This window comes from Malurus melanocephalus, unplaced genomic scaffold (genome assembly GCF_030028575.1).
Source record: "Malurus melanocephalus ecotype Western Australia unplaced genomic scaffold, MMel_1.1 scaffold_14, whole genome shotgun sequence".
In the NCBI taxonomy this organism is placed as follows: Eukaryota; Metazoa; Chordata; class Aves; order Passeriformes; family Maluridae; genus Malurus; species Malurus melanocephalus.
The window spans coordinates 1,395,257-1,409,938 of NW_026623246.1; the positions used below are offsets into that span (position 1 = coordinate 1,395,257).

Consider the following 14,682-nt stretch of genomic DNA (forward strand, 5'->3'; position numbering starts at 1 on the left):
CTTTGCTTAACAAAATGGCTCCAAGTGGATCCCAGTACATGGTTCAAGATTCTTTCTTACCCAAAAAAATCTTATATTACTGTTTTTGACTCAGGAAATTGCTACGGTAAGCTCAGCTGTTTCTGTGTTCCAGAGAAAGCCAGGTCCAGTGCTAGACTGGTGCATTTCCAGCACACTGTCAATGTTCAGAGACCAAGAACAGTTGGGACCACCAGTTAGGATGAGTAGTTCAGACCTGATCCAAGTCAACACAGGAGGCAGTTGATAAGAAAATATTTTTTACTAATTCCAGGTGGAATGTCTTGGTTTTCTTCCAGCAGAGAACAACATGTGTTCATAAGCTAGGATATAGGATATAGGAAACTTTAAATACAAAATTCAAATGTGTCCTTTGCAACGAAATGTTAACTAATTCAACTAAGAATTATAATTCCCTCGAATTATTTCTTTCAGGTGGATGGATGGAACATCCGTGAACTATGTTGCCTGGGCTCCAAATGAACCCAATTTTGCAAATAATGATGAAAACTGTGTGGTCATGTACACACATACAGGTGAGTGCTGTGGCAATATTCAGTCTGAAGGATGTGGCTTAGGACTGTGAGGGCTGCATGGGCCAGGCTGGGTGGGTTATTGTACTGAGCAGGCTGATGTTCCATAATGTTCAGAAAGCAAAGGAGAATATATTATATTCTCTCCTTTTATTTATGTATTTAAAAACCTGAACTCCGTGTAGCATTCAATTACACCTGCAATTTCGTCAGAAAATTCCTAAGTGAAGAAATCAGGTAAGCATCAGTTGACAGAGTCAATGTTGTTTCTCCTCTAACTTCTGTCCATTTTATGCCTACTTCTTCAGGACATCAGCTACCTGTTTTCATTTGTACAGTTCCTAAAATTTGGGGTTTGGGCATGGCTTGGACAATTAAGGATGCTATACAATAGTTTAATTAAACTAAATGCAAATATCCTTTAATACGGAGAACTGAAAGCAATTGTGTTTATACTGGCCAAGAACTTCATCCTTTTTTTTTTTTTTTTTTTTTTTTTTTTTGAGAATTAAATCTCTTCTACTTTTGAAAATTTCTAATCTCAAGATCTATAGCTGAGGTGATCTTCCTAGGCTCTCTTAGAGGTGAATGGAAGGATGTGAATACTTTTGGGGGATAAATATTATGTCCTGATTTGGAAATCTTCTTTCAGATAAAATGAATTATAGCCTTGACTTCTCTGAATTAAARTGACAATATCTCCATTAAACAGGTGTGAATTTCTCTGCTGTAGGCAATTACCTTGTAACTGTCTGCAGTTAATGAAATCTATGCCATTTTATTTTTCATTCCTGATCTGTAAAATGGAGATGGTGATGTTRATGTTATACTCTTAGATCGCATCCCAATAAGCAGAAAAGACAGCAGAAAACTCTAACCCTGTGAGAAATTAAGGTAGTACCCAAGACTGAGTGCCTTATATAGAGAGGATTCCAGAGACCTTAGAGATCTCAGAGAATTAAGCATTTAAACTAAAACTCCACTTTGTCAGCACTATAGGTTTGCAATATTGAAATAGCTCTAGACAAATTATTTGTATTCTAAATTTCGCTGGAAACCTGAATATTTAAGAGAAACAGACATACAATTACTTATTATTTGCCTTTTAAAAAAAAATCTAATTTGGTTTCAGGTACATGGAATGATCTCAACTGTGGAAGTGTTGAGTTATTCATCTGTGAAAGGCTTAACACAACTGTTCGTCCAAGTGTTGCTCCCACTTCACCGCCACCAAAGGGTGGGTGTCAGGAAGACTGGCTCCTCTTTGATAACAAGGTGCAGTATGAAATGTCAGTATATTGTGTTTCAAAAAGACCAGAATATAAAACATCTTTGAATTAGTTTTTCAATTTTAGCAGGGTTTTCAGCTWTCTCAACATATTTAAAGACAATAAAATTACAAATCCTGAAGCAGAAATGACTGCTTCTTTTGGGATCACTTATGAGAGAGATCCTGAGACATACAAGAAGAAAGTTTCATCTTACAATAGCTCCACACAAGGGACGTTGCTCATCCATCTTTGGCAACACAGAACACTAGCAAAAATATGTGTTCCCATTTATTGTGCTGAGTTTATCTGGCTCTCACTCATCCCTTGCCTCCTATGTACTGGCTCTTAAGACACTGAGGCACCTTTCTTTGGGCAAATTTATCTGGGTTTTTTTTTTTTTTTTTTTTTTTTTCTATAAGGAAACAATTTTGGGTTTTTAAATAATCTAGCTACAAGATTTGCTGCACTCTATTATGTACCATCACTCTTAGTCCTCTCAAGAAACAAAACTTCAGGATAAGAGACTGCATGTATTAAAAATCCATAGATTTTCATTAATGAAGTTATAAAAGGTATTAAACAACAATGTACAATACTAGTAGTTAGAATACTCCTAGCAATGAAGATAATTCTCAATTGCATTGTTTTTTCTAGCTCTGTCTGTCTTCCCTTTGGCTGAGCAAAAATATTTCTGTTTTGTAGAGATCCATTGTTTGAGATCCACTGGTTATTTCCTTTTTCCTTCCCTCTCTCACTCCTGAGGAAAAGTCACAAACTCAGTATCTTCCATTTCATGATGCTCTCTCAAGCTAAAATCTCTCTCTTCGTCACCTCCTGTAAGAGAAACTTCAAGGGTTCTTTCCTTGACTCTTCCTGAAGCTTTTTTACACCACCTTCCATTTTGCTCAGTTTTTCCACAAATTGCCTTCTGAACTTCTGTGCTTTAGGTAACACCTTTAAGTTTTTTGACTCTGACAAAGCTGTCTAATGACAAATCTCATAAGATCATATTACAAGAAATGGTAAATTCATGGTTTTCATTGTAATGTCAAAATCATTATCTTTCTGTGATTATCCTGTGARAACCAAGCTGGGTTTGACAAATAGGGCAACAGAAGATGATGTTTTTCTCCAATGACATACCTTAGCCTTTTTTGTTTTCTTTGTTTTGTTTTCAGCATTTTTCTCACAAAGTCAGACCTCAAAACTGTGCTCAGGTTCAAWACAATTTCAGCTGAGATCAATAGACTGACATATTCCTTTTTTTAAGTTTATGCTACAATACTGGGCTTTATACTGATTTTCTAGTACAGATTTTCTCTATCATTAAAACCTGAAGACTATTTAGAAAGTACTGTAAAATGAGCTAACCTCTGTTTTTACTCAAAATATACAGCTTCTCTTGTTTGTTACAGAGATATTTTCACTAGAAATTAAAGCAGCATCTAGATTCAGATTTGGCACACTTCTCTTTTTCAGTGTTTTAAGGTATTTGGCCTTGATGAAAATGACACATTGACATGGCATGCTGCACGGAACAACTGCATTGATCTTGGAGGAAATCTGGCTACTATATCAAAAAAGGAAGTGCAAGGTACAAAGTTCCAATGTTTTGACATTTGACATTTGATGAAACACCACGTAATTCCTGATAAAAAGATTCAAAAAGTTGTTATAGCTTCTGCCATATATACTCTTATTTATTCCATATTAAGTTGTGCTAAATGAGAAATTGAACCTTTTGAAAACTGCTTGCATAGGTTTTCATCTCCTGATTAACTTTTAAAATCATTGTTTGGGGGTTAATGTAGAATATACTGCTGAAATATTAGAAATTTTAATTAGAGGCTTGTCATATAATTAAATGTACACATTTTATTTGTTTGAGGAACTAGATGATCTCTGAGGTCCCTTCCAGCTCAGGTCAATCTATGATTCTATGATTTAATGTAAAAGGAGCACACAAGAGGAGGAATATTCAAATCCAAATCACTGGGCCCCTAGCTGCCTTCAGTGTACACCTTAGTGTACTCATGTTAATTTCTGTAATATATTAAAACATATTAGAACAACACTGAAGAGTGTGGAAATAAATTCCTGTTTTGTTAACAATTTGCCCACATTTGAGTTTGTAAATACTTCTTTCCAATTTTTACTTTAGGTGATTGTTGTTAAAAATCTTTTAACATCTGTTCATTTTATATTTGAGAGTGCCACCTTACTACAAAGAGAAATCTCATCATCCTGGTTTCAGGAACCCTAAAGTCTGTGGTGTTGGGGAAGATTTCTTCAGTTTCCTTCCTTATACAATTTTTCTTTTTTCCCTTCAGCTTTCCTTATGTCCCTCTTAAAAAATGCTGTAACTGATGCTTGGATTGGACTGAATGACATAAATCAGGAGCACACATACTTATGGACAGATGGAAGCTCAGTGGACTATACAAACTGGGCTAAAGGTTCCCGAAGTTACTATAGCATGGTAAACATCAATTTCCATTTGTCACTTGAACATTACAACTTTGGTAGATGAACAAAATTATGTAGCTACTATTGTATTTTATGACTTTTCCTTTATGAAGATTTTTAGTAGTCTTGCTGCTTTTTAAAAGCACAGTAGCCACSTGGGAGATCTGTCTACACACATTTTTTCAACTTCTGTATTTTTCATGGTTCTGAATGAGTCCTGAMAGAAGTTTGGAAGCATTACGCAAAATTCAGAGAAGTGAGCAMTTGCCCTCACTTTACCATGACTCATTGGGATATTTAAATTAAACTCCCTTTGTCATCCACATGCAAACTTTCCTAGGGCTGAATTGCAAAAGCTTTTTGTCATATTATGTGCCTTGTATGAATTTTATGACCTTCATATTATTCATCCATATGTACCTGCATGTGATACATGAGTCTGTGTATTCAGGAGAAGTAGGAATGTTTGCTACTTATCCACATTTTTCTTCTTGTTATTCTCATTTGTCTTGCAGGATGATTGTGTCTATATGCTAAAGAACCCTATTGAACAGGCGGGGAAATGGAAAGATGAAGGATGTAAAGCAAGCAAAAGTTACATATGCCAAAAAAATTCTGGTGAGTTTTCTTTCACTACTTTTTAGTAGACCTGATTTACTGYGGTAATTTCAAACTGGTGTTAAAAGTGACTTTCCTGTAATTCTGCCCCAACCTAACTGATATTAATGACAGTATCAAATGCACTACAGGCCATTTTAACAAGATGATCACACATATTACTTTTTTGTGAGGAAATCTCTTAACTTTTTCTATTTCAATRAATAGATCAGTAAATTATTTAAAAAATAGGTCTAATTATCATCATGTATTTTGCTACTTTTGGTAATCAAAGGTGGCCAAATGMACTGTCTTGAAGTCTTCAAAACTGGAATTTTTACTTTCATAGCAAAAACACTGCAACCTCTGKTTTTTTTTTTACAACTTCCCTGCTTGATTTTCTTTACATTCTTTCTCAGACAATTTCAGCAGCAGCAATTATATCCCTCTGCTTTCTCATGCTGTGTTTATCGTACCCTGTTCCTTGTCAGAAATACAACAAATACCAATATATCATGGAAAAAGGGAAGAATGCCCTTTTAATGCTCTACATTGGAGTAATCTGGTTTGTGTAGGTCTGGCGCTTACAAAGCTTRTTTCTGGGGATGATACTGATATTTCTGCTAAAAGGTCATTCTGACAAGTATTAGAAAATTTTGTCACAGTACATGAAAATTTGACTTTCATCACTGCAGGGATTGTTTAGATGTATCTTAATTTGTTATTGCAGTTTCTCTTAATTATGCGACTGCTCCAGTGTAYTAGATTTTCTCTCAGTGTTGTAAGTCTGAGTCAATATAAAGTTTGACATTTCTATTGTTTTTTTGCTTGTTACAGACCCCAAACTGCTGCACCCCCAGCCCACAATTCCCGTGTTTGGCTTTAACAATTACGGTGATGACCGCTATGCACTCATYGACTACAAACTGAGCTGGGAAAAAGCAGAGAAGAACTGCAGGGACCAGTCTGCAGAACTGGCCAGTGTCCTGGATCCTTATGCTGATTCTTTCCTGTGGTTACAAATCTTAAAGCATGGGCAACCTGTATGGATTGGCCTTAACAGCAACATGGTGAGTCTACCAAACYCTTGTGACGGTCAAACCACTCCCTTAGATGAGCCATTGGTCAGACCCACGAACGTGTGTCAGGAATAAAAACCTTGCAGAGGATCCTGACTCCCCTCCACTTGAGGGGATTTACACATTTAAGTGTTTGACCATAGTGTAAACAAGAACCACCTCAGCCCACATGTCTAAGGCCACCAAGGATGTAGCTGCAGCATCAGTGGCTTCAGTGGTAAAAGCGGTGATGGAGTTCCCACTTCCTGCTCCATGGTCTACCACGTAATCTGAAAGCTTCTGAAAGCGCACTGTGGAGCACACCACTGGAAAATGGTTTAGAAATAGCTCTTTCTTTGTGAGTTTTTTTTCTTGTGCTGGGCAATGGTGGAAAGAGCGACGTTCTGGCAATGGGGGCTCCTCAGGCTGGCTTTGGGAGCTGAAGCAGTGCCTTGTGTAACACTGCCAGCAAACTCAGCTGAGAGTGGAAAAGTCTGAAATGGGAAGCAGCTAACAGAGGCATGTAAAAAAGAACATGGATAGATATAATGGATCTGGATATTTTTGGAACTGAAACAGCAGGGAGGTCAAGGGGAGAGAGGCAGAGCAAGAGTTTGGTGGGACCAGCTCTGCGAGAGGGCACAGGTGCTGAGGTGAGAGGAACTGGAGCCACACCTCACTGAGAGCACTGGGGAACTGGGATTAGACAGAAATCTGGAACAAAACATGGCCAAGGATCTCAAAGGAAAGAAGACAGGAGAGGAAATGGCACAAAGAACAGGATGGGAACCTGCCTCCAAAGATCACAGGAGGAAGGATCTAGGCTGCACAGGATGGGGTGACAGAAGCAATGGATGTGACCAGTGTCAGTCATCCTCTGCAAACCCTGGTGAAATCYACTGACAAAATACATTCTTGGCTTSTCTCTGGTAGCTGGTCCTTGCAAGGCCCACAAACTTGCTGCAAACTCAGTTAACGTGGGTGGCAGAGGTCTGTGGTCCAGCCCCAAGGAAAAGCTCATCAGTTTTTCTCTCTCCAGTGAAACTTCTGCTTTTTCCATTTGCTTTCTAAATACCTAGAGAAKCCTGTGTTACAGGAATGCTGGCAATAGTTTCTCTGCAATCTTTATTTGATCTGTGTGTATGTGTGGACTCATTTGATAAARTCTTCAGCTGTATATTCACATTTGTTACCTCAAGGCCCTTTGCTCACTTAGGGCATGAGCAGGATGGTATGGATTGAATAATGCAGGCTACATGCTAAACAAAGATCTTTAGGACCACTCTTTCTCCTGTGAAGAGTGGAACTCTGGACCAGTTTCTTATGTATTCATGACATAATCTTGTGTGAGAAACCGTGTTTCTCAATTTTTCCTGATTTTTGCCTACATTCAAGTGCAATCTTTATGTTCTTCCAATCAAATTCTTGTATGTGACATAATCTTTATTGTCATTTGCTTTTAGAATGGTGGGCAATACGTATGGTCAGACAGAAGAAGGAGCAGATATCTTAACTGGGGCAGCGGAGAGCCAAATAAAAACAGAGCCTGTGTCTATTTAGATTTGGATGGTTTTTGGAAGACAGCAGCTTGCAATGAAACATTTTTATCTCTTTGTAAGCAATCCAATGGTAAGTTCTGAATAGGACAAATGTRATTTGAAATTTAGGTTAATGGCTTTATTTAAATTTAGTTTTTCCACATATGCAAAGGTTGTGATAGAGTGCATACCTTGTGATAAACTCCTGTTTTTCAAAGAAATAACTCTCAGATCCACTTTGTCTTCTGTGATTTCCAGACGTTTCATTTCACAGAGCAGTAAACACATGCACATCATAAAGACAGCTGCAATATTTCATGCCACATGCCGTGGCGGTTTTTTTTCATCCTTATTTGTCAAGAATTCCAGAATTAATCAGCTTTAGCCTAACTATAAATATATTAATGATATGCTTTTGCATTTAAAAGTAACTTTTGAAATATTGTGTGTTAAGAAACTTCTGTCAGCATAGCAGCCAAATAAATTAATTTGTTTGGTAATTCTGCTCAAATACTTTAGCACTCAAATATTGCATGCAATTTTCAAACGTTTCAAATTGTATAAGAAATTKATGATTTCTGCACCATTCTTCTCAGCAAATTTTATACTCACTTGAGCTCTGTTTTGGCTTCAATCAGGCATTGCAATAGGCCATAAATTCTGCTTTTACACTGATTAGGCTGTATGATGTACAGGGCAGGTACAGATAATTTATCTGACTGACCATTCTAGAAACCAGTGACACAAGACACTGATTTGTGGAGTCGAGATCCCTTATGCATGCTGACTCATTCCTCACTCTGTTTCACAACTTTTAGGTAAAAATTGCCTYGTTGAAGACAATTTGATTTAGACAGGTGTAAGCCTCCTTTCACAAGCTGGGAGTCAGCTCTAACCAGTATCGTTTATTACTTGTTTGTCATGCTTAATTCAAAACTTTATCATTAGTTAAGTCTAGATATTCCTCTTCCTGGAACAAATGTCAGATTTTAAGGGGCTGATGTGTGGTGCAGGAGCACATATTTGCCTTGGCTTTTAAGACTCCACTAAACCCATGTGTCCTTCATAGAGTTAATCCCTAGTGAACCACCMCAGCTTCCTGGGAAGTGTCCTGAACCGAAGCACGGTAGATCTTGGATTCCCTTCCGTGGGCACTGTTACTATGTTCACACCACTTCTGAGGAAAGCTGGCCTGATGCTTCCATGATGTGCATTCAAATGGGTAAGTGACCTTTTTTTATTAGGATATTTTACAGGTTTCTGTGGCTGTTCAATCCAGAACCAAATGATAATATGCGTATGTTTATATAGATTATAAGCTACACCTACTTTAAATTCATTACGTGAATTTTTACTATATGGCAATGCTGATCATGAAGCATGTAACGATTTTTTAGTGAGATAATTAATTTATAATGAAAAATCTTGCTGAAATATATGTAACATTTAATTGATATTTTTAGGTGCTACTCTAGTTTCCATTGAAGATTCAGCTGAAATGAACTTCCTCTTACTTTACCTGTCTCCACTTGCAAGTGACTTCAGAAAGTTTTGGATAGGATTGTTCAAAAACATTGATGGTAATTATTTCTCAATGTATACTGAGATAAAAAAAGACACTAAATAAACAGAGYCAATACTAAGTTCCACTAGCATACTAAACAATAGTACCAATATGCTAAATATTAAATAAATAATCAGGGAAAAAAACTAATAAATATTTRATTGCTTTTCTGCTAAGCTATGTAAAACATAAACCAAGAGACCTACACTTTCCATATCTTTGTTTCAATTAATGTATATGTGTCTGTAAAAGTTTTAGCTTAGCACTGCRGGGGTTAACAAAAAATATTTCTTATTTCCTTTTTTGACTCAAATTACTTGACATTTAGCCACTGCAGTATTTTAAGCAAAATGTTTTCATGCCATTAAATGTTGAGTTAAATTTAATTTATTTCTAGACGACAAAGGGCATACATCTTATATGAACTGCCTAGAAAAAAATATTAATCTAAATTTCATTGTGTTTCTTCCATAAATTTTTGGTGGAACCTTTCACTTTAATCCAAACATATTTCGTGTGTTTGCTTCTTGGTTTTTTTATTTTTTTTTAAGCTGCTGCAATTGCAATTTTGATACTATATTTTATATCATCATAATTCTGCAGCCAGTTTTTCTTGGCAGACTTTGAGGGTGAACCTTTGGAGTGAGTCTAGACTGGGCTCTGACATCTGCTCAAGTCTGTGCCTCTCACCACCAGCGGTGGTGGGCCASGTTCATCTGTTCTGGCTGCAAATGAACAGCACAAAAGCAGTGACTTGYTCCTGACCTGTCCCCTACAGTGTCACACTGCTCCTCACTGGGAAAGCAGGGGCTGGAGGGAAGTGCAGCTGCAGGGAAGGGACAGAGGACAGAGGAAGTGCCACTGARGCAGCTGGACACACCAGGATATGCTGCCATGGCAGCACACCCTGAGGGAGGGAAGATGGCTATTATTCCTGCTTAATGGGTGATGCTTGACAGTCAGCAGGAGATGAGATGATTAAAGAGAGAGATGATTCAATTTGCAAAGATAATTGATTCATCCAGCTCTAATAAAGCTTTTATTTGATGACCTTGAATACACATAAAGAAAATCTCTTGAACATTCTGTCTGCTTGCACTGCTGATACTGCCTTGTACAGGTGCTTTGCTTTCCKTAATGCACAGTCCTGGCCACAGGCTTCAGCTAAAGCTCCTTGGGTAGCCTGGATGGGTCTTCCTTGCATCACTGACAGCCATGAACATTAATGAAGTTAATGTGAGCATTTGTATTTGTTACATCCCCACCTGAATAGTTCTGGCTGTTAAAAGAGTGAGAAATAAGTGCTCTGTTATACCAATTTAATCAACTGAAAATCCTATAACTGATCTCATATGCCACTCATACTCTAGTGGTAGAGTAGAAATAATTCTCCACTTCAGTCACTCACTAGGTAATACATTTGACTTTAGGAGAATGGATATGGACGGACAGAAGTGTGGTAGAATATGTCAACTGGGAGAAAGGAGAGCCTACAGTAATTTTTGATGAACACTGTGTTGACATGGATGTCTCAAGTGGAACCTGGAGGACCTACTACTGCTCTGTTGACCAGAATTTTATTTGCAAAATCCCCAAAAGTAAGTTCTGAATTTCCATGCTTTGTGTTATTTTAAAAATAGTGGCTAATATACCTCAAGCCAAAATGTTTAGGCATTGGGTACACTTCAYGCATTGATGCTGATGCATGTGCATCTGAATCAAAGCCAAGAGTAATTTCTGTTGAAAATGGAGAGAAATAATGTTGGAGAATAATCTGAGTCATTGTTCCCTCTCCTCAGTTTAAAAGCATYGATTTCTGAGCATTTACTGGGGTAGGGAAGCACATGTCACCTGCTGAGAGTGCAGAGGATATTCATAATCATTACGGTTAGAGTGAAAGGAGCATAGATGGTGAATAGAGGAGTTATCCAGAGAGTGCTGGGAGGAAAGGCAGACACTCTCCTGGGAGCTAAGCTGAGGGGAAGCAGTACAAAGTGACTGAGATTCTGCAGAGAGAAGGGAAGTGCTGCTGATGGGGATGGTACCACCATGGTGATCTGCTRGATGAACAAGCTGAAAGTGTCAAGTGAGGGGGGGCAATGGGGCCCAATTCACTGCTCTGCTGACAGAGGCAGAGTGACACCTGCCAGGACAGCCAAACAGCATGGTATATGTCATTTGTCAGGGTTACTTGTGGCCCTGGRGTTTTTTAGATGATAAACCATAGAAATGTGAGTGTCACAGGTTGGGGCATGTCCTGCTTGTGTGCACAGCAGTGCTGCATAAAACACAAAGGGTGTAACTCTGCACACAGGCAGCTCTCATGGGACGCTGTGTGTGCACACTGCGGCTGGCACACACTTTGAAACAGATCCACCACACAAATATAATCCAGGTAGTGGAGAACCAGTCCTTCCTGTGGATCTTCACATGTTGGCAGGATGRCAACGGAGTCATCCATGAATTTAGTAGGGCCCAGACAGTCAGTCCTGCAGGCAATTAATTGGATCATATTCCCTATGGAGGGAGAAAAAGGAATTTGTCTAAAAATACAGCTAAAAATGCTGTTGAGTACAACTGTGCTTTTCATTTTCGAAGAGTGAAAAATTGARTTCTTTAGTGAGAAGTATTAAGCTTCATGCTGTGGAAGTGTAAAAAGCTTTGAGCACCATCTACCTTACAAAAAAGGTGTTCAAAGCAATGAATAGTGAGATGCAAATTAATCTTGTGGTTTTCTTCTTTTACCAATATTTTTAGCAAGTATATTTGACGGATTCAGACTCATTTGTCAAAACATATTTTCATACGTTTTCATGTCCACATACTTTGTTCAGATCTGGGKCCCCAGCTTAAGAATGACACAACTAGGTTATTTAAAAACCTTTAAAAACAACTTACTTTTAAAATAACTTACTTAGCTGGGTTCAAAGATGAGAAGACAAGGCTCCCAGGAGACCTTATAGCACCCTAATGAGGGTCCACARGAGAGCTGGAGAGGGACTTTTTCCAAGGACATGTGACAAGACAAGGGGGAATSGCTTTAAAATGAAAATTATTAGGAAGAAGTTCTTTATTGTGAGGGTGGTGAGGGACTGGAGCAGATTGTGCAGAGTAGTTGTGGATGCCCCACCCCTGGAAGAGCTCAAGGCCAGGTTGGATAGGGGCTTGTGAGCAACCTGGTGTATGGAAGGTGCACCTGTCCAAGCCAGGGGTGCTGGAACTAGATGATCTTTAAATTTCCTTGCAACCCAAATCATTGCATGATTCCATGATTATTTAAAACTTGTTACGAACAAAAATTATGCATGCAGTATTTGTTTCATATTTGAACAGTCATTTTCAAACTGTATAATACATGTTTTTTTTTTTTAAATTTTAAGTTGCTGAAATTGAACCAACCCATGATTCACTTGTCAATGATGGTAAGTTGGTTTCTTTTAGGCTCGTTAAACATAAATTTCAGTGGGTTTATTGGCATTGATCATTTACAAAGGGAATTTCCTCCATAAAATTTCATTTAAATACCCATTTAACTGTCACACATTATTTTATTTCAAATCTATTTAAAAGGAGAAGTCCTCTCTCAAATTGGATGTCTCTTTTTTTCTTACAAATTGTATATATAKTGCAGTACAATGCTTTGAACAGATTAAGCTAAATTTTTTGCATTCTCCACCTGTAACATGTTCCAATTTTAGCTGCTGCTATGATGTTTCAGTACTTTTGTTTTCACTCAGTTGCTTACTTAGGAAGATATTTGTGTATGCAACAGCACTCTCRGGCATTTGTACCAATTGTTCTGTTTTGTTTTTCACAGCACCAAAACACAAAGCTGCAGCTTCATCATCAGGTGGTTTAGGGGGGATGATTTTTATACTGGTCTTCCTTGTGCTGGGTGGCACTGGCCTCACACTGTATTGTTTCTACAAGAGAAGACGCGATCGGCAAATGTTTACAACCGGTTTTGACAACGCCATATAYCGTGGTGACCCTGGAACTCACGAATCAAATTGTCTTGTAACCAATATTGAAGAAAATGAGCAGGCAATGATTTAATAGGCTGGGTCATCATGCTCCTGATTTTGAAAAGAATTGAAGTGTTGGCATAWRAGAATTCTTAAGGAAAGCAATCTTCTCCTGTGGAAATTCRACTTAATTTTGCATGGGGTGCTTCTTGCTTTCTGTACTAGCAGGAACAAGCATACTTGCAAGGCAGGAGCAGAGATCTGCTCACAAACTGTAGTACCTGGGAGGRTTGTTGAGCTTTCACGTAGACCTGGAGCTACGCCATGTAAGTCAACACAGGCAGCTCCAATCTGTGCATATGTCCAGTATCATCTTTAGGCACAAGAACCATGTTCAACACAGGCAGTTGTGAGAATAAGTTCTTAACATGTTCCAAAAAGTATATCCAGACCTGTAGATATCCTGAAGATGTCCTGTTGATCTCCAGCACAGACTGGCAGAATTGCACAGATTGGACAGGATATCCCAGCTTGCCTGGTGCAGATCCCTGTTTGAAGCAGTACTGGGTTCCAGCCTCACCCAGGCAACCTGCTCCAGTGCTGTGGGTCCACATCTTCATTTTGCTACTGAAGTACCACAGAGAACCTTTGYGTTGCCTATAATATCAGAATTAACATAGTTTGCTCCTCTGTTTATGACCGATGGAAAACAAAGTGCAAATTGYATTTCTTCTGCTATGGTTCTGTAACATATTCATTGAAAAATCAACTATAWTGAGAGGTGGGAATGTGTTGTGAATGGTAGTGGTTTATCATTTAAACAGTCAAATAGGGATCTCATGGGATGCTGCAAAAGGGTGGGAAAGAAGGAGGAATTATATTTAATTCACACCTGAAAATTTACATAAAATGTATTTCTCATATCTCCAATGCCAGTGTAGAGTTCATAAATTTTTAGGCCATTTTTTCAAAGCCTAATGAAACTTACTATTAGAAAGTAATTTCTAATTTCTAACCAAATTCCCCCTGTCCAGGTTTTAAACCTTTGAGTCTCATTCCAGACTTCCATCACGATGGAGCTGATGGCATTGCATCTYATACTGGTCTATTGGTATAGTCTCAAGCTTCATAAACCCTAAAAATAGGCTGGCATATGGGTGTGTTTTGTTTTCACTTTCCCCATGTATTTTATGCCAAATTCAAACAACCAAATGACTCAAAGCTCTTAGTGCAGCGGATGACCTTATTTAATTTGATACTTCTTGATATTTTAATCCTTTGACAGATTTTAATTGTTTAAGTTAAAATATTTTGTGTCTGTATGAAATACATGTAAATAAATTTTTACTCTGCATTGGTTAACTAAACAGGAATTAAAAGCATGATTCTAAGTGTGTCTCTTCTTAAACAGAGCAATTTATCATAACAGTAAAAAGAGGAAGGAAGAATGGGTCTCTTTAATTTTTTACACAAATGGTCATCCACTTTTCCTACTCTAGCATTTCCTTAAATGGCTTYTGCCACACTGGAAAACTGTCTCCTTGCTTCTTCTTTCCTAACATTTGAAGGTTTACCCTAATAATTGTCTAATGAAAATGTTGATTTAAGACTATTTATGTGTTGTTCTGCTCTAGTAGTTTCTGAGACAGATTCTTATACATTGATAGCTCTT

The 14,682-nt window shown here is 38.0% G+C and overlaps 1 protein-coding gene across 2 annotated transcripts in view; it reads left to right on the top strand.

Annotated features, from left to right (window-relative positions):
* The window catches only part of LOC130583842 (macrophage mannose receptor 1-like), a 30,500-nt gene extending 16,061 nt beyond the window's left edge, over nucleotides 1-14,439 (top strand). Inside the window, exons 19-30 of one of the 2 annotated variants that reach the window (XM_057383464.1) lie at nucleotides 454-554; nucleotides 1,684-1,826; nucleotides 3,302-3,416; nucleotides 4,153-4,301; nucleotides 4,804-4,906; nucleotides 5,723-5,955; nucleotides 7,407-7,572; nucleotides 8,551-8,703; nucleotides 8,945-9,061; nucleotides 10,476-10,643; nucleotides 12,426-12,467; nucleotides 12,863-14,439. In XM_057383464.1, the coding sequence (XP_057239447.1) occupies nucleotides 454-554; nucleotides 1,684-1,826; nucleotides 3,302-3,416; nucleotides 4,153-4,301; nucleotides 4,804-4,906; nucleotides 5,723-5,955; nucleotides 7,407-7,572; nucleotides 8,551-8,703; nucleotides 8,945-9,061; nucleotides 10,476-10,643; nucleotides 12,426-12,467; nucleotides 12,863-13,101 (1,729 nt within the window). In that variant the 3' untranslated portion in view covers nucleotides 13,102-14,439. The remainder of the gene's footprint in view (nucleotides 1-453; nucleotides 555-1,683; nucleotides 1,827-3,301; nucleotides 3,417-4,152; nucleotides 4,302-4,803; nucleotides 4,907-5,722; nucleotides 5,956-7,406; nucleotides 7,573-8,550; nucleotides 8,704-8,944; nucleotides 9,062-10,475; nucleotides 10,644-12,425; nucleotides 12,468-12,862) is intronic. The other variant, XM_057383456.1, reaches the window with a different exon arrangement.
* Nucleotides 14,440-14,682: the final 243 nt, after the last annotated feature.